This window comes from Martes martes, assembly GCF_963455335.1.
Source record: "Martes martes genome assembly, chromosome: 9".
NCBI lineage: Eukaryota > Metazoa > Chordata > Mammalia > Carnivora > Mustelidae > Martes > Martes martes.
In genome coordinates, this window is record NC_137896.1 from 10,951,916 (window position 1) to 10,971,872 (window position 19,957).

The 19,957-nt window shown below is 43.8% G+C and overlaps 1 protein-coding gene across 2 annotated transcripts in view; it reads right to left on the reverse strand.

Moving 5' to 3' along the window:
* Positions 1 to 11,560, reverse strand: part of SLC9A8 (solute carrier family 9 member A8) — a 63,824-nt gene extending 52,264 nt beyond the window's left edge. The window contains exons 1-4 of one of the 2 annotated variants that reach the window (XM_080812968.1): positions 11,470 to 11,504; positions 10,971 to 11,018; positions 9,393 to 9,571; positions 4,253 to 4,333 (exon numbers count right to left, since the gene is read on the reverse strand). In XM_080812968.1, the coding sequence (XP_080669094.1) occupies positions 4,253 to 4,333; positions 9,393 to 9,571; positions 10,971 to 11,018; positions 11,470 to 11,495 (334 nt within the window). In that variant the 5' untranslated portion in view covers positions 11,496 to 11,504. Of the gene's footprint in view, positions 1 to 4,252; positions 4,334 to 9,392; positions 9,572 to 10,970; positions 11,019 to 11,469 lie in introns of both variants that reach the window. The other variant, XM_080812969.1, reaches the window with a different exon arrangement.
* Between the last annotated feature and the right edge of the window lie 8,397 nt (positions 11,561 to 19,957).

A 19,957-nucleotide genomic window follows, 5' to 3' on the forward strand; every position in this document is an offset into this window, starting at 1 on the left:
CCTCAGATTCAGGAGGGTTCCCCGTGAGACACTGTAAGCTGTGTCAGCATTAGTTAGACTTTAACAGTCTAAAAAGGAACGAAGCTATTACAGTTTCAGCTAGGATTCTCCCTTTGTCTAAAAAAAAAAATTAAAAAAAAATTTTTAAAGAACTTAAGTACAGTCAGAATATCTACTACATCTGCTTTCCTCTGAATTTCCTTTAGTCAATAACTCAGGAACTGAGTGATTTTTTTCATCACATTCCACTCAAAACCACCACTGACATAAAGAGCACTGAGTTAAAAAAACTAAAATCTTTTAGTCAAAACAAGAATGAGTTAATAAAACTAAAGGCACACAGTTTTAAAAAAAAAACTTAAAAAAAAAAGGCACATAGTTAAGAAGGTTATAACAAGGGAGCACTTCTGTGTATCCTAGTCAATGATTCAATCAAATCTGGGTTTTCTAATTATCAGTAGTATTGGCACTGGATAAAGCAAATTTCCAGTCCTTACTTAACCCCTTCTGACTTTTCCTCTCTGTAAAATGAAGGATGATTGTGGGGGAGAAAATCATCTGTTTTGCTACATATAACAGTGGATAGTAGGCAGTGTAATTATATCATTTTTATACCTTATAAATTTCAGGCCAAAATACACAGATAATCAGCACCAATAAATGTAAATATGTGAACTTAATATATGGAAAGAGTAGTATAAAGGAAAGAACACAAAAAATGATATAAACTCAAACCAAGTAAAGTCATCTAATCTGTACAAGCCTATGTATGGTCTGGAAGAAAATGAAGCATAATAAAAACAGCTGAAGTTGTTAATGAAAAGGATTTTTCTTCCTGTATGGCTGTGCAAAAAAAAAGAAAAAAAATGTTTTAAAGGCCTAAGCTACAGAATTCCGTAAGTATAAAAAGTATCTGAAAAGCTCTGAAGAAGCGTCAAGGAAGTATCTTTAGAATTTCATGCTGATGGGCGCAGGGATGGTTCAGTCATTAAGCATCTGCCTTCAGTTCAGGTCATGATCCCACGGTCCTGGGATCAAGCCCCACATCGGGCTCCCTCCTCAGTGGAAGCCTGCTTCTGCCTCTCCTGCTCCCCCTGCTTGTGTTCCCTCTCTCAATGTCTGTCAAATAAATAAATAAAATCTCTTAAAAATTTTTTCATGTTGATACTTTCTTATAAAGAATGAGAAAAGTCTGGAGACTCACCTGAAAATACAATAAAATAGAAGGGGGAAAATGTGCTTTTAAAGGGCAGATAGTCCTCTTCTATACAGATAATTTCTTAGGAACTCTGAATCTTTAACATCAAAGACCAATCATGTCTCTAAATGACAGCAAACTGAAAAGCAACTCTGGGCCAGAAGAGGTAGGCTGGGAGAGCTTATCCCTGAAAGACGGAAAACCTCATTTTCTTTGGCAGCTTCATTTAGATTCTTTGTTGGCACAAAACTTGGAAATTCTTGAAGTGGTGGATATCTCAATATTTTGTTACACTTTGCTCCAGTAAGAGGAAAAAAGTTTTCCTTCAATTGACATAGTTATGAAATACAGAACTATTTTGATAGCTTTGTCAGCATTTCTAAATTCTAACCAAATGTCCTCTAACATAATAAAAAATACTTCTGGACCCCAGCCCTCTCCCTGGAACTGCTCTTAGCGTTCCAATCACTTGAGTTAGCTAACGGAAGTTTTGAAAGCAAGACTTACTTTCCATCAACCCTCCCATGACCTAGCTGTACAGGCTACAGTTATTTCTGCTGCATCAGTGAAGAAATGAACCTGTGGTTGGGGAGACTTGGCCAAATCCCCATCATCATTCCACTTCCCATCCAGGCTGGGGAGGCTATGAGGTCAGAGTTCATCCTACAACTTCTGGTAGGAACAGGGGGAAAAGGAGGCTACTTTTGCCCCTGTGATGGCTACTGTAAGGAGAGTACGCCTGAAGCTGGAAATGTTCAGGAGAGAGCCTGCCTGAGAGTGAAGCCAAAACAAAGGGGAGCTCTGTTGAGAAACAGAGAAAAAACGAAGTCCTGGAGATGCGATCCAGCTAAGCTGCAAGCTAGCGCCCCCTGTAGGTTTTTTGGTTCCTTGGGCCAGTGGGTGTGCAATTCCACCCTCCCCAATGTGTTTGCTTTGAATGAATCTGAACTGATTTTGTCCCTCAAGTGGAAAGAGTCCTGAATCAGTTAAGATGCTTATAGCTGCAAGCAGAACACCTGCCTAAAAATGGCTTCAACCACCGGTGTTTGTTACTTCATACAGCAAGCAGCTCTAGAACTGCCAATTCAACAAAATAACAATGCAGTCAAGAATCCAGGCTTCCCAGCTGTCCCTCTTGGCAATCCTTAGCATTCTGGCTCTTGTCTCTGAGCCACAGTGTGACTGCAGGATGTGCACAAGTGCTCAAGGCATCACATCCTCATAGGACGGCATCAAAGGTAGGAGAGTTTTTTTTTTTTTAATCAGAGAGGACAGAGTGCACTCCACTCAGCCCTTCCCTGTGGTCTCACGGGCCAGAACGGGGTTTCATACTGCCTTCCTGTCTTCACACCATTCAACCAATCAGTGGCAAAGGACAGTGGAATTATCATGATGGCACAAAGACCAGCCTTGACCTAGAGGAGCCCATCTTCCTTGAGTGCACTGTGGCAAGATACCTGATCAAAATTAGGGTCTTTTCAAGGAAGGAGGCGGAAATGGCTCTTGCGTAGGCAACCAACAATGTCTGCTGTAATTCCTCAAACAAGCACTGGTGTTCGCTGACCTGCAGTTACCCAAACATTCAAAGAGTGAACATGACATTCCAAACCAAATTAAAAGAACCATCCTTTCCATGTGCATAATACCTAAATACACACCAACTATAGTTTTTATTCTAAGAAACTATGAAAACTGAGCCCCAAACTGTACATTCCTTGGAGTCCTGTTAGGTATTAGTTGTGCAGGTTGTTTTCAGTATGCCAGAGAGCAAGAAAGGGGTGTTAATAAATGACCATCCCATGCTTAGGGCTCGAAGACTACCTCGTTAGCTAAGGTTGTTTGAATCTGCCAGGATGTGCCTCTCTAGAGACTGCTGAACAAAGAACGGGAACTCTGAGGAAAATTGTTTCCCAACTCTTTACTGAAGACCAGTACTCTCCAGTGGAGTCTCTTCCTTAAGATATGGCATCACTGGGAGGTATGAGGCTTGCATGAGGCGGCAATGCAAAAGACAACAGGCGGGAACCTGTCACTTAGTAGCAACGTGAGGCCCAGGGAAAACACAGGAGGGGCTGAACCAGGATACAGGAATGCAGAAGGCACAAGAGAAGGTGAATCAAAGTCTGAATGTTCACCTCCAAAGCTAACCTAAACCATCGCTGTCCTGTAAAAGTATTACTACACACGCTAAACAAGACCTACAAGGCAAAGAAAATTAACTTACAGAGCATCGGTGGTGATAAGGAGAAATTAAATACCATTAATAGGCAAGTGGAAACTAGTAAAAGTAACTACGGTATCATAAACTGATGAATGCCTTAGCTGATCTTAGTGAAAGCTTATATACTATGCCTTAAGCACCCCGCCCACATTTTAGTCTTGATTTTAATACTTACTGAAAAGTAAGGTCCCTGCACCTTCCTTCATTAACCATTTCAATTAACTTGCACGCAAGCTCGCATCTGTTATTACACTGATTCATTCCCTTTATACAGAGGCTAATTAGCTTTTTTTCTTTTATTATTTATCACTGAAGCACAGTTGACATACAGAGGCTAATTATCTCCATAATTAACTGCCGCAGGAAACAAGAGAGAAATGTGAGGTAGAATGGAATATTCCTGAAGACTTTAACTCTCGACTGACATGGAAGTGAGCCATTTTCCCTTCCTAAACCATCAAGGGAGAGTCCCTTCTGGCTGTAAAATTCAGTGACCCTATGAATTAAGTGTCAATTACTCGTCTTAGTTGAGCTGGGTGTCTGCACAGCCTAGGAACAGAGGTCAGTGTGCCCCAAGGGTAGCTCCAGAAGCAGAAAGGCCTTCGAGCTACATAGAGGGGGCTTCTACGTGATCTTTAGGCGGTCAGCACCCCTCTCTGAGCTGCAGTGTCCTCACCTGTAAAATGGGATCATAACACCCTCTTGGCAGGTGGCAGTGAGTATTAAATGAAAGCAGGAACGTACCACATCTCGTGTGGTTCCTGGCACTAGGAAGGCACTGGAAAAATGGTATTGTTACCGCTTTTATTATAGGATCGCGGAGAAGCACTTACCTAAAGAAACAACCGCAACACTCTCCGGCAAGAAATGTAATCTGTATTGGATCAGTAGATGCACCAATATGATGCAGATGGCTGTGCGGAAAAAAAGAAGACATTGTTAGAATGGCACAATTTTAAGTAATAAACATCAAGTTCAAAGCCGCAGTTACTTCTAGGGGTGTTGCCAGGAAAATGTATGTACAAAGAACAATGACACAATAAACTGCAGTTGTATTTTCAAGCTCTTATTTCTTAACCTGGAAACAGACTCACGGTGTTTATAACACTGTCTCCATATTTTTTTATATGCCTAGACTAGTGTGTTTGCTAGGGGTTACGAAAGAACAACACACACCTAATGTTTTTCTAACTTGTTAAGCCTAATACCATCATTTATTTGACTCTCTTGGATTCTGAGAAAAGTCTTCAACTGTTTTGACAAAATTAACTGGAAAACCTGAAATGGTGAGAAGGAAGTCCGTGAAATCAATCACTTTTATGCAAATATAACTGCCACAAAAGATGTTGACACAAAGTATTTTGTCACCGTGTGATTGGTTCTCTTTGAATAGAGAAGGAAGTGAAAGTATTATACAGAGAGTATTGCACAAAGAGGACAAAGTAAATACTTTGAGAACATCAGTGACCAAAAGATGGGGTGCCTGATCCTCAGCTGGGTACCAGGGCTCCCAATGGTTAAGCGCTTCCCATGAGCCAGCGCTATATTGAACACCTCCCAAACACTCGCTCACTTGGCCCCCAACACTCCTCTTAACTAGTTATTATTATCATAACCTCATGTCACTGGTAGGTGCTGCAGGGTTGAGCCTCATTACAACCCTGGGCCCTTAACCACAGGCACCCATTACCTCCCTCCCAACTGCCTTCATTCCTCAGTCACCAAAATAGGAGTAATGTCTGACTTTTCTCACAGAGGTGGTGTCATGAAAGAAAAGAAAGGAAACAAGAAGAGGGGAAACTGTTTGAAAGAAAAAAGTATTTCTGGACACCCCACAAAGCATACTTTCACATAAATAAGTCCTAAATGTAATTTCATGGTCCCAACGCAAGTGTGCACGTCTCTTTCTTTCATTACGCACCTAGGTGGTATACCATCTCATTAATCACAGTATTATCTTAACAGTACTAAAAATAATTGTTGCCTTTTTTTGTAAAAGGAAACGTTTAAACAATCTGCAGGGAGGTTAAATGGCCACCATTAGAACCTGCGCATACAAACTAGATATCTTTAGGCCCACCAAAAAGTACCAGGTGGCCAGAAAAAGGAAATAGTTGTACATAGAGAAACTGTGTCCTCCTTTCGTTCTGTGCTTTAAACTATCAATCTGTGGTGTTACTTTATTATAAATATTTAACCTCGTTAGAAAAATCCTGTATTAAATGCTAAGAGCAAGAAAAAAAATGTTCTAATGCATAAGCACAATAACATATGTCGATAAAGGCAGGCCTATTGTCTATAAAGGCAGGTACATAAGTACACCGAATACAGATCTAGGGAGTTCGCTCAGCTTCTGGTCCTCTTCTGCACCAAGCTAGAGGAAAAAATTAATTTAGAAAGTTTATCCTAATAAATGAAACATCAATTTGCACCTTTAAAAGCAAAGGGGGGGGGCGCCTGGGTGGTTCAGTGGGTTAAAGCCTCTGCCTTTGGCTCAGATCATGATCCCAGAGTCCTGGGATCGAGCCCCACATCGGGCTCTCTGCTCAGCGGGGAGCCTGCTTCCTCTCTCTTTCTGCCTGCCTCTCTGCCTACTTGTGATCTCTGTCTGTCAAATAAATAAATAAAATCTTTAAAAAAAAAAAAAAAAAGCAAAGGGCGGGTGCCTAGGTGGCTCAGTGGGTTAAAGCCTCTGCCTTCAGCTTGGGTCATGATCCCAGATTCCTGGGATTGAGCCCCACATCAGGCTCTCTGCTCCGCAGGGAGCCTGCTTCCACCTCTCTCTCTCTGCCTGCCTCTCAGCCTACTTGTGATCTCTGCCTGTCAAATACATAAAATAAAATCTTAAAAAATAAAAATAAAAAAAATAAATAAATAAAAGCAAAGGGGAGGGTGCCTGGATGGCTCAGTCGGACCCCTGACTCTCAGGATCATGAGATCCAGCTCTCTCCTTCTGCGCCTCCCCTCCCTATCACTCTTTAAAAAAAAAAAAAAAAAAAAGCAAAGGGGGAAAAACTGTCTATCAACAGAAAGAGCTAAATATGAGGCTTATCAATGCCAGGGCCCGTCTCCAGCCACTTAAAAGAATGAGATCTGAAAAGAAGACCCACAGAATGGATGAGTATTTGTATATCATTTATCTGATAAGGGTCTAGTAACCAGAATACATAAAGAACTCTTACACTTTAACAACAAAAAGACAAACAATATGATTTTTAAAATGGGCCAAGAACCAGAAAAGATATCTCTCCAAAGATACCAATGCCCAATAAGCACAGGAAAGATACTCAACATCACTGGTCATTAGAAAAATGCCAATCAGGACCATGAGATACAACTTTACACCGAGATGGCCATAATTAAAAAACACAACACGATGGAAAATAACAAGTGTTGGCAAGGAAGTGGAGCCGCCGGGACACGGGGGCACTGCTGGAAGGGAGGTAAAATGGTACGGCCTCTGTAGAAAGTTCGGGAGTTCCTGAGAAAGTTATACATAGAGTAAGCATTTAACCCAGCAGCTCTACTCCTGGGTATGTATCCAATAGAAATTGAAATACATGTCTACACGAAAACCTGTACACAAATGTCGACAGCAGCACTACTCACAACAACCAAAACATAGAAACAAGCCGAATGTCCAATAATCGATGAACAGATAAACATAATGTGGTATATCTCCATGAGATTATTATTCACCCGTAAAAATGAACTACTAACACATGCTACAACACGGATGAACCTTGAAGATACAATGCTAAGTGAAAGAAGTCAGGCATAGAAGGTTACATATTGTATGATTCTATTTGCCTGAAATGGAGTAGGCACATTCCTAGGAATAGAAAGCAAAATAGTGTTTACTAGAGAGTGGGGGCAGGGGATGGGGAGTGACAGCTTTTAAAGGGTACTGGGTCTCCCTTTGGGGTGATGAGAACATTCTGAACTAGATAATGGTGGTGGTTGCACAACACTCTGAGTATACTAAATGCCACTGAATTGTACACTGCAAAATGGTTAAAATGGGATATATTTTATGTTTCTTTTAACACATACACCTCCTTTAAAAGAAAAAAAGATGAAGTAGATACAAAAAAGAGTAGTAACGTAAAAAGACCTCTAAGACATTCTGAGATGAAAAAGCAAGTTATAGGAACCTATTTATATTAAAACAAACAAAATACAAACTAGACGTGCCTGTATTTGTGAATGTGCTTATGAACGTACACATACATATACACATCCATACTTTCAGGTATATTCGGGAAAAAATAAGGACAAAAACTTCCATGTGGTGTGGAGGACAGGTATACCACAAGTTAATATGCTTCTAAATGTTCATGCCCGAAGTCATAATTATGGAAACTATATTAAAACATAGGCACATCAATTTTAATAACTCCATTAAATTTAAAGGCCCATAAAATGTGTCAAATGATGCTAATTGTTAACTCTAACGTAAGTCAGTAAAAATGACTCGCCATTGTTTCTGCAGAGTCCAAGATCGGCAAGGGTTAAATCAACTGATTTCAAGCTTCTAAAGTCAAAAGGAACTGGTTTTTTGGCATCCCTCCTCAAAAAGGGGAATACACTATAATCCTCTGACAAGCTTGTAGGACATAAAAGTTATACTTTCATTTGACTTGACTAAAATAGTAAGAAAAAGCAGCATCTGGGGCGCCTGGGTGGCTCAGTGGGTTAAGCCTCTGCCTTCAGCTCAGGTCATGATCTCAGGGTCCTGGGATCGAGCCCCATGTTGGGCTCTCTGCTCCATGAGGAGCCTGCTTCCCCCCTCTCTGTTTGCTTCTCTGCCTACTTGTGATCTCTATCTCTGTCAAATAAATAAATAAAATCTTTAAAAAAAAAAAAAAAGGCAGCATCCAAGGGGCTCAGTTAGTTAAATGTCTGACTTTGGCCCAGGTCATGATCATATGGGTCCTGGGATCGAGCCCTGCGCTGGGCTTCTTGGTCAATGGAGAGTCTGCTTGTCCCTCTTCCTCAGAAAAGACCTAATCTAATCAGAAATATGGCTCAGTATCCTGAAAAGAAGAACAGAAAATGTAAATATGCCAACTCTACTCTTCCAATAAGAGTTTGGATTTGGGTCAAATTTGAAGCTTTATTTCTTCCTTTGTCAGCTAGTACAAAGTGGTTGTGCAGTTTCAATTGTTTGGTTTTTGGTTTTTGGTTTTTCTGTCTAAAACAGTTGTCTACAGTCTCTAGGAGGCATCTAAGTTATTGCCTTTTACCTAAACTTCTCGACTAATGTCTGGTAATCCAAATATTAATCTCTAGTCTCCCAAAAACCAGGCATGTCAATTGCTTAATCTCTCTGGGCCTAAATTTTCTCATTCATTACTGGAGAAGGCTGAACAAAACAAGACTTTTGAGAGTAAATCTGTTCAAAGAAAAAATGACATTAAGTAAACAATGACATAGGTGGTACACAGATATGGCAGAAGTCCTAACCACAGTTAATGGGAGACAGAGGGTAAGAGAAAGGGTGTTTTATCTTTTACTTAGCAACAAAACCTTTAATTAAGTAAAATTTACACAGAAGCCTAATGGGAGACAAAATGCTGCTCTGGTCAGAAAGTCAGATGCCCTCCCATTTGACTTAGCCCACCTCCTGCTCCCACCACTACCCGCACACACACATTCGTGAGCAGGGTTCGAAATCCACTAAATGAGAAGATGGTCAAGGTTCCTTCTAGGTCAAAAATCCCTTCTTTCTTCCAAATGACATCTAAGATATTCTATAAAAAGCCCTTCAAAATTACTAGGCTCGATGGCTTTATGAAGAAAAAGGAGAACCCTGTTGTGTTATGAATTGATCACTGTCCCTCAGTGTTTGATGTCAAACCAAATGGAAGAAAGACCTGAAATCAAGTAAATGGTGGCTCAGACAGGGTTGACCTTAGAGACAGCAACACACAGACACTCAAGATGGCAGATGAGGGGGGTCTCCACATTCACCTAGGACGAGGAGGCTGAAGAAGATGGTCATGCCGCTCGACTGTTCTTCCTGCTGAGCCTGCTCCCCTGTTTGCACAGGGAGAATGGGCTTGGCGGGGGTCGGGAGCACCAGTTTCGTGGTGACAACCAGGGTCGTGTGGAGGGTGACATTGAAACCTTCGTGAGTTGTGTTAGGGAACCTGTTGGACATAAAAAGCAGCAGGATTAGACAAAGGGAAAAGGGCCCTGAGTATCAACACACATACACAAAGGAGAACCTGGCACAGAGGATGCTGGGATTCACGTCTTAACAGCCACCAGGCAGGTCTCAGACAGAAACTGATTCAGAAAATTCCTGTCTGCCACAGCAGAAAGTGCCAGTGGCTTCAGGTGCTCCGAACACAGCCACTTAGAGGACAGGAACAAGGGCGAATCAGGGCCAGTGTATAAACAAAATGCCGCCTGCTCTCTGGTATTTAATGGGGGATTTAAATGGAGACAAACTGAAGTCTCATCACATTCCAAGATCCGACGTTATTTACTTGGCGCCTTTATTTCTCCTGTTTGCATTCTTTTCCTTGAATTATAGCAGCAAGTTGAAGAAGTCACCCAATTTACCCAACTGTTGATCTGGCTGGAACACCCCATCCCACTTTACAAAATCTTCTCAGATTTCTAAAGGCCCAAATGTAACCTTCTCTGTAATACTGCACCCACCCCACTTCTTGTGTTCTTCACAGCGCTCTCTCCTCACTTTGGGGTGGGATTGTAAACTAGTGCAATATTCATATAATAATCACCGCAATTGTGATTAAAACATCTCATGTTTATTGAGTAAATGCTTCACATCAGGGACTACATAACACACAACCTCTCACTTAATAGGCATACGAGGCCTGAGGTGGGGACTGTTCCTTTCCCTTTTATACCCACGAATAACTGAAGTTCAGAGAGGTTGCATAACCTGGCCTATGTCGCAGCTAACCAAGTTTGAGACCCAACTTGAAATCACTGGGCCATAACACCTCTTTTGCTTTGTGTGGCTGAGGCCCAGGTTTGGTGTCCACAATAGCGCATTTGCTGAATATATCAGCAGACGAAATGAAATGACCACCCAGCCAGCCAAGAGATATATCTGAAAAGATGTCAGGGGAGGGAATCAGATTTCAACCACGGGGGTTCCTTCTTAATTTTTACAAACCCGTTCGCAGAGATGGGGCATCTATAACATGCAATGGGTTGTGCCCCGCAGATATGGGGAGGGACTAAAGAGTGGGGTCCTTCCCGATAAGTACCGGGAGCACACAAGACCCCCACCTCGCCCCCCATCTCTATCTCATCCTGCGTAGTTAGCCCCTTAGCTCTTCCTACTCCAGCCATCCTGCTTTTCTGTCTCTCAAAGGGACTAAGGTCTTTCTTGTTTCTAGCCTTTTGCATTTGCTTGTTCCCTCTCCTATCCCTCCTTCTCATCATTACAGTTTCCGCGGGCACGGCACTTCTTCCCAACGGGACTCTCCCATCCTGACACTTCCTTTTTCTTTTAGCACTCTGAAATCATCTTGCTTGCTTATGGTCTTTCCCCACTAGAATGGAAACTACCTGAGGGCGGCTCCTGGTCGGCCTCCTTCACTACTATGTGCCCAGGGCCTGGAATAGAGTAAATGGCCACCAGTTAACGAATGAATGAGATTCGGTGGAGGAGACAGATGCGGAAAAATCACCGTTACCGTGGAAGAGGCCACTGGCTAAGTAGTGGGTGTGGGACTTCCTGGAGGAGGCGGCGGAGCTCTCCCTGATTATCAGAAGACCGAAAACTGGGAAAGCGGAATTTGGGTTTCGGTTTCCGCCAGACGGCTTTTGACACCTGCCCTGGGCTGCCGATTCCCTGCACGAGGATCCGACCTCAAGGAGGCTGCAGGGCCGGGTTGAGCCCCAGGCCCGTCCCTCCCGCCCTCCTCGCTGGCACAGGCATGGTCAGTCCTGGCCAACCGGCACAAGGAGCTCCGCCTTTCAGGGCCAGAGGGCGGCCTGAGGCACTCGCTGTCACCCGCCGGGGCCCAGCCCTGCCGCCTCCGCCGCCCGGGAAAAGCCCACTCACTCCTCTTCCGCCATCTTCTCCCCCATCCTGCGGAGCCTCCAAGACCACCGAGTTCGGAGCCGGGGGCTAGCAGGGACTGCTTTTGCTTCCGGCTTCCGCTGGAGGCGCGGGCGGACGGACAAGCGGGGGGCGGGGCCTCAGCCGTGAGAGGGCGGCCCTTCTGGCCCTTCGTCTCTGTGGCCTGAAGGTGGGAGGACCCGGCCAGGGCACTCTTAGGACATTGGGTCGGTTTGGGCCTGATGACCTCCTGGCCCCATGAAGTTTCGGTTTTTCTTCATCTTGGGGCGGGGAAGCTTTGAGAGCAACTCCTGTGAGGACACTGTGACTCACTTTGAGAGCAGGCGCCCTCCACCCAGTATCCAAGACTTGACACCGAAAGTTGGGACGGAAGCTTCTGGCCAAGGCTGTGCAGAGGGACCCCCAGGGGACACTTCCCCAGTCTGAGCTCCAGTTTTCCTCGCTGTAAAGAGGACTAGCCTTGCAGAATTGTGCAGTATTCTATTTGTAAACATTTACTGAATTCTGACTATATGCCTATCATTAAAATAGAGGAGGATGAGCGGTGCCTAGGTGGCTCGTCGGTTAAGCCTCAGACTTGATTTGTGCTCAGGTCATAATCTCAGGATCCCGGACTCGAGGCCCCCGCTCTTCTCTGAGTTTAGCTGGGCATCTCCTTCTCTCCCTCTGTTTCTCTCTCTCTCCCTCTGCCCTTCCCACTGCTCACACTCTCTCTAAAATAAATCTTTAAAAGATAATAAAATAAAATAGGGGATGATAACCTAGGCCTGGATCATTTGTTAATTTCATAAATAAATCAACAAATACCGATTAGACACCTCTATGTGCCTAGTTGTGGTCTTCAGGGTTGGGGTTACAGGAAGGAACAAGGCTTATGGGGTAAGAAAGACACCATCAGGAGGACTCCTACCCTTGTATAAGGCTTTTGGGTTTGACACCACCTCTGCTGTTGCTACCTCCTTCCTGGTCCAAGCCATCATACCTCGTAAGAGCTGTCGTAGGTCTCACTGGCTCTGTGGCTGTTCCCTGTGGTCTTTCACACAGAGGACCCCAGTGAGCCTTGAAAGAATTTTTTTTCTTTAAGTTTTTTTATCACTTGAGTAATACTCTACACCCAATAGGGGGCTTGAACTCAAGACCCTGAGATGGAGTGTCTTATGCTCTTCTGACTGAGCCAGCCACATACCCAGCACAGTGATCCTTTAAAACCCCAGTCATTCCCCTATTTAAAACCTCCACTGATGAGGCACCTGGATGGCTCAGTGGTTAAGCAGGTTAAGTGTCTGCCTTCAGCTCAGTTCATGATCCCGGGGTCCTGGAATCAAGCCCTGCTTGGTTGAGGGGCTCCTGACTCAGCAGGCAGTTGGCTTCTCCTGCCCCTCCCATCTCCCCTCATGATCTCTGAAATAAATAAAACCTTTAACACTAATAATAACAATAAAAAAAATAAATAAAACCTCCACTGGCTTCCAATCCCAATCAAAGAAATAAAGACTTGGCGAATCCGCAGGACTCAGCAACCTGCCCCTTTACTCCGCTGAGGTCAGTCCACTCCCCCCATCCTGCACATTTTTCACTGTGGTCACAGTGGCTTCCCCTGTGTGCCTGAAACACTAGGAACACTTCCACCACTGTATTTACTGCTCGGGCCTTTGTCTAGAACATTCTGCTTTTGAATTGCCCCTTGGAGCTCAACTTTTCCCACTTCGGGGCTTTTTATTTAACCTTTACCTTGTTTATAACAACTTCGCCAACCACCCTGTTTAAAATCTAAAACCTGGGGCGCCTGGTTAAGTGTCTGCCTTGGACTCAGCTCATGATCCTGGGGTCCTCAGATCGAGTCCCGCTTCAGGACCCCTGCTCAGTGGGGAGCCTGCTTCTCCCTCTCCCCTCTGCCCTTCTAGCTCATCCTCTCTCTCTCAAATGAATAAATAAAAATCTTTATTTTTTAAAAATATTTTATTTATTTGACAGAGAGAGATCACAAGTAGGCAGAGAGGCAGGCAGAGAGAGAGGAGAAAGAGAGAGGGGGAAGCTCCCTGCTAAGGAGAGAGCCCAAGGCAGGGCTGGATCCGAGGACACTGAGATCATGACCTGAGCCGAAGGCAGAGGCTTAACCTGCTGAGCCACCCAGGCGCCCTAAATAAAAATCTTTAAATTTAAAAAAATAACAATAATAAAATCCAAAGCCTTCCCTGAGTTATTTTTCTCTGTAATATCTACCATATGATCTGTTTTACTTCTACATTTGCTAACTGTCCTCCCTCCAGGAGGACATAAACTTCCTGAGTACAGAGGTTTTTGTCTGTTTGGTTCTGTTTTATCTCCAGTGCCTAGAGCAGCACCTAGCACATAGTAGTAGGTACTCAATAATAAATTATCATTGAATAAATAAAGGAGTGAGTTAACTCTAGACGTGTTAGAAAATGCAAGAGTTTTAAGAAGAGTGCTCTGACCTGATTTTTTAAAGATTTTTAAAAAATTTATTTATTTGACAGAGATCACAAGTAGGCAGAGAAGCAGGCAGAGAGAGAGGAGGAAGCAGGCTCCCCACCAAGCAGAGAGCCCGATGCAGGACTCGATCCCAGGACCCTGGGATCATGACCTGAGCCGAAGGCAGAGGCTTTAACCCACTGAGCCAGCCAGGCGCCCCGACCTGACTTTTTAATCAGGACCCCTTCACTTGCTTACACGGAGTTGGGCGGTTGGCAGCCCCCTGACCAGCTAGGAGGCTTCTGCACTAATCTGGGTGAGAGCTGATGGCAGTTTGGGTTAAAGTGATATCATGGAGATGACAGGAATGATTGAAGGCAGGATTTGCTGAGGGATTGTGGTGTGTAAAGGAAGGAGAGGAGTCAAGGATGATTTCAAGGTTTTGGCCCTGAAGAACTGGGTGGAAAAGAGATTTGTCTGGCTCATACCCAGAATCTGTGCCGCTCTAGAATCTCTTCGGGCTGTTGTCAAAGCTAACAGAGAATGTGCTTAGGATCAGCCAACATTTACTAAGTTCTTCCTGTAGGTGTGGTGCTGAGCTTTTGTTTCCCTAAGTCTTTACTTCTTCTCCTTCTTCTTCTTCTTCTTCTTCTTCTTCTTCTTCTTCTTCTTCTTCTTCTTCTTCTTCTTCTTCTTCTTCTTCTTCTTCTTCGGCAGATACTATCTTATCTATAAACCCAAGCACAGAGAAGTTAAGCCACTTGCCTGTAATCATACGCTGGGAAATGCTGAGTCTGGAATGCAGGCACAGAGTTTTGTTTTTACCAAGTACCCCCTGTTGCTCTCCGTGGCCTCAATTTCTCTGGCTCTAAAATGGGGCCAACGGCCTGCTTCTCTCCTTTATCACAGAGCCTGTCAGAAATGAACTGGCTCGTAGAAGATTGAGAGTGGGGTACTCTCTGAGTCAGTCTCCTTCCAGCCTCAGAAGACCCTGGCCGGAGTCAGACCCCTGGGAGCTGGGGGTAGGACTCTTCTATCAAGCTGCCAACTGTGGGCTCCTGAGGATGAAAGCTCCTTCCTGAATTCTCTGAGGGCTGCCCCATTCTACGTGGCATTCCACCTTGTGCCCTTGCCACAGATCCTGTTATCAGGGCCCCTTCTGATGGTCATGGGCTTGCTGCCAAGCAGGAGTCCGTAGAACACCTGCCCTTAGGCAAATCCCAGGCCTTTTTCACCTATTCCTGGGAACAAATCTGAAATCCCCGGTCACTACCCCCAGGAAGGCAAATAAAGCCACTCCCCTTGCAGTTCCTAGGCTCCAGTGCTGTCCCAGGCCAAAAAGGGCCGGGAACAGGGCACGCAGTCCCGGTTCCCCATCCCAGCTCAGGATCCATGGCTCTGTGACCCTGGGGCACCACTGCACCTTCAGAACCTCAGCGTTCCATCATAGTTTTTGACAGAGCCCCTCTTTGGAAGGCTGATACGGGATTAGAGTGAAGCTCTTACATTAGTTCTGTTCTTTCTGCCCTCCTACCCCCAACCTTCCTCTTTCTTGCCATATTGTTCTCAACTTAAATGTTACCTCCTCAGGGAGGACCTCCCTGACCACTCAGCCTAAAGCAAGGGCTAGCAAACTTTTCCTGTAAAGAGCCGTATGGTAGATATTTAGGGTTTTGTGGGCATTCCGATCTCTGTTGCAACAACTCAACTCTGCCATTGCAGTGGGAAAGCAACCATAGATGATTTAAATAAGAGTGGCTTTGTTCCAATAAAACTTTATGGATATCGAGATTTGAGTTTCTTGTCATTTTCATAATACTAGTTTTCAACCATTTGAAAACATGGAAACTACTCCTAGTTCACAAGCCATTCGATAGCAGGTGGCAGGCGGGATTTGCCCCCCCACTGGAGGGCTGCTAACCCAGGTATGAAGTCTTAAACATAAGTGTTTCTTCCTTTTTATTTTTTTAAGATTTTATTTATTTATTTGACAGACAGAGATCACAAGTAGGCAGAGAGGCAGGCAGAGAGAAAGGAGGAAGCAGGCTCCCTGCTGAGCAGAGAGCCTGATGTGGGGCTTGATCCCAGGACCCTGGGATCATGACCTGAGCTGAAGACAGAAGCTTAACCCACTGAGCCACCCAGGCACCCCCAACATAAGTGTTTCTGAGGCACTTATCACAGTCAGCTATTTTCCTCCCTTCTTTTTTTTTTCTTCCTGAGTTTATCATCCTGTTTCCTCCATCAAATCTAAGCCCCCTGGAAGCAGGGAGACTGTCTCTCTCTTCTTCATTTCTTCCATTCCTTACCTTTTCTAACATTTCTTTTTTTTTTTTTTAAGATTTTATTTATTTGTTTTAGAGAGAAAGTGTGGGTATGAGCACGAGGGGCGTGGGAGGAGAGGGGGAGGGAGAGGGACAGACTCTGTGCTGAGTGTGGAGCACGATGCTGGGCTCGATCTTATGACCCTGAGGTCATGACCTGAACCCAAACCAAGAGTTGGATGCTTAGCCGACTGTGACACCTAGGTGCCCCCTAACATTTCTTGAACCCTCACTCTGTACCAGGCATTGCTCCAAGCCCATTATGCTCAGTGACTTATTTAATCTGTATAATAACCCCAGGAGGTACTCTGACTGGCCCAGGTTTACAGATGTAGAAACTTGATTTCTTGTTCATCACTCTTTTTCCAGAGCTTAGAAAATGCTCAAGCTGTCAACAACACAGGGGCCCCGATAAAAACTTCTAATGAATTTGATATTTCACGTATTTTTAAAAAGGAATCAAAGTGATTACCATGTATGTCAGGCTTGGTTCAATCGGAAAGGAATAAGCAGTAGGAGATATGTATTATGAGACATATTGGAAGGAATTTTCCTAAAATGACACAAACTTATTACCTTCATGTTCTGTAGACTAGAAGTACTATGGGGCTAAACTCCAGATGTTGGCAGGGTTGCATTCCTAGGGGAGAATCTGGTTTCTTGACTTTTCCAGCTTCTAGAGGCTGCCCACATCCCATGGGTTACAGCCTCTTCTACCATCTTCAAAGCCAGTGATGGCATCACTCCAACTGCTGCTTTGATCATTTCATCTTCTCTGGCTCTGACTTTCCTTCATAAGGAGATTTGTGATTACATGGAGCCCATCTAGATAATCCAGAACGATCTCCCCATCTCAGGGTCAACTGATGAGCAACCTTAATTCCCCCTTGTTATTGTAACATAACATATTACAGAATCCAGGGGCTAGCAAGTGGATGTCTTTGGGAGGTCTTTTTTTTTTTTTTTAAAGATTTATTTATGTATTTATTTGTCAGACAGAGATCACAGGTAGGCAGAAAGGCAGGCAGAGAGAGAGGAGGAAGTAGGCTCCTCACTGAGCAGAGAGCCCGATGCAGGGCTCGATCCCAGGACCCTGAGACCATGACCTGAGCCGAAGGCAGAGGTTTAACCCACTGAGCTACCCAGGTGCCCCTGGGAGGCCATTTTTCTGCTTAACACACCATGGAAAAAGGAAACCTGCGTTGATCTTTCCTTTATATTCACTGTTTAGTATTGTTTCACATGGATTTATGTATGAGTTGGGGGTAGTTTTTCAATGCCTATGAACTTTAATATTTTAATCTGGCCCTGGCCGCATAGCAGGTAACAGGTACTAGAATTACTAGGCAGAAACGAAAAGGTTGGGCTTGTAGAATTCAGTGGACTCAGGTGCAACAGATACTTCAGAGAGAATTTCCAAGAGAAAAAAAAAATACAGATTCCAGGCCTATCACGGATCCCCTGGGTCTCAGGCGTGGGGCTTGGGAAACAGAGTTTCTTTTTGGATCTCTCCCATAATATACTCTGCTGGTGACTGCTCATAACCTCGTGGAGGGTTCTACTGCTGCCTGTGGGCTCCTTTCAACACAGCACAAGTCAGCTGTGCTGGGGAGTGAATGCTCGTGGAAAGGCTCTCAACCAATGATTGGTGCAAGTGGAGGATAAATGCCCCCACTTCCTCACACAGTGGGTGGGGCAAGTCTGAAGTGTGTGTTCTAAACACAGCTCCCCAGTGGGGTTGAACTCAAGCTTAACCAGGGGTGACCTGCTTGACAACATACCTACTATATGGCTGATAAAAACATCCAGGAGTATGACTTTGTTTTGAAAATCTGCTTTGTGGATATCTCATGAGTTTCAACCCATGATGTTGTCATTATAGCTTCTTTCTCCTTTCTTTTCTTTTCCTTTTTTTTAAGTAATCTCGTGGGGCTTGAAATCATGACCCCAGGATTAAGGGTTGCGTGCTCTACGGACCAATCCAGCCAGGCACCCCCATAGTTTCTGTTTTGAGACAGGATTTACTTAAGGAGTGTTTTAGAATTTCCTGCTTCTTGTATATGTAAATTTTGTATCCCTTTCCAATTTTGTTATATTTTGGCCAGATGATATATAAACTACCATTTTTCTGCTTTTATGACTTCACAGAGATTTTTCTTTTAAAGATTTTATTTATTTATTTGAGAGAGAGAGAGCATGAAGGATGGAGGGGAGACAGAGAAGCAGACTTCCCATCAAGCAGGGAGCCTGATGTAGGGCTCGATCCTAGGACCCTGAGATCATGATCTGAGCTGAAGGCAGACACTTAACTGACTGAGCCACCCAGGCACCCCATGACTTCACACAGATTTATTCCATCATCTAATTTATGAATTTTTTTAAGATACAGGGAGAAATGGAAAAGTTAAATTTTTTTGTTATTAGAGTATAAATATTGATGTCTGTATAGCAACTTACAACTTATATTCTTTAAACTCTTTATTCATTTTTGTTTTTTAGACTGTAGAAGACAGAATGCATAGGAAATGAAGGAATACCTTTGACAAACATAAGCATTAACATTCTGCATAATAGAAAATGCCAAAAATAAGTTTCTTCCTAGTTATATTTTAACCAAAAACATGTACTCTGAAAATATAGTTTATAAATGAAACTCTGAACAAGTCAATACCATACAGATGCCAGGACTCCGAAATCTATGAATTCAAGAATTCTCATGCTCACTGATGAATCACTAAATTCTACCCTTGAAACTAATAATACACTATCTGTTAACTAAATTGATTTTAAATATAAAATATAAACAATATTTAAAAAGAATTTTATGCTCTCCACACAGATTTTATTTTATTTTATTTTTAAAGATTTTTATTTATTTATTTAATAGGCAGAGATCACAAGTAGACACAGAGTCAGGCTGGGTGGGGGAGGGGGAAGCAGGCTCCCTGCTGAGCAGAGACCCAGGCGTGAGGATGGATCCCAGGAACCTGAGATCATGACTTGAGCCGAAGGCAGAGGCTTAACCCACTGAGCCACCCAGGGGCCCTTCTCCACACAGATTTTATTTTTTTTAAATATTTTTATTTATTTATTTGACAGAGACCACAAGTAGGCAGAGAGGCAGGCAGAGAGAGAGGAGGAAGCAGGCTTCCCACGGAGCAGAGAGCCCGATGCGGGGCTCTATCCCAGGACCCTGGGATCATGACCTGAGCCCAAGGCAGGGGCTTTAACCCACCGAGCCACCCAAGTGCCCCCTCCACACAGATTTTATGTGTATGATAATATATATTATAGATTTTCTGTATGTTATATAAATATATATATTATACATGTATTATATTAATATATCATTTTAATTAAGATCTACTGACAGGCAACACACCTATATTGACTTTTCTTTCTTGGGTGCCTGACTTCTCCACGCCCATGTCTGGGCAAAGCAAACTAGGACACTCCCCTCCACAATTGCTTATGATAAACACACTTGGTAACCACTGCTGAAGACCATCCATAAAAAACGTTCCCATGCTTCCTGTGTGTGTGCAGGTGGCATTCCTGGTGTGGGGCATGGCGAGCTGAGTCAGAACGGGAGCTCTAGGGAAGGAGGAAGTGGGATTTCCGCAGAGGCAGAGAGCACCATTTTAAGAGGAGCCCACAGAGGCTTGGGAAAAGAGGGCTGACTTGATGTGCTTCTCCGTTACCCTTCTAGGCCC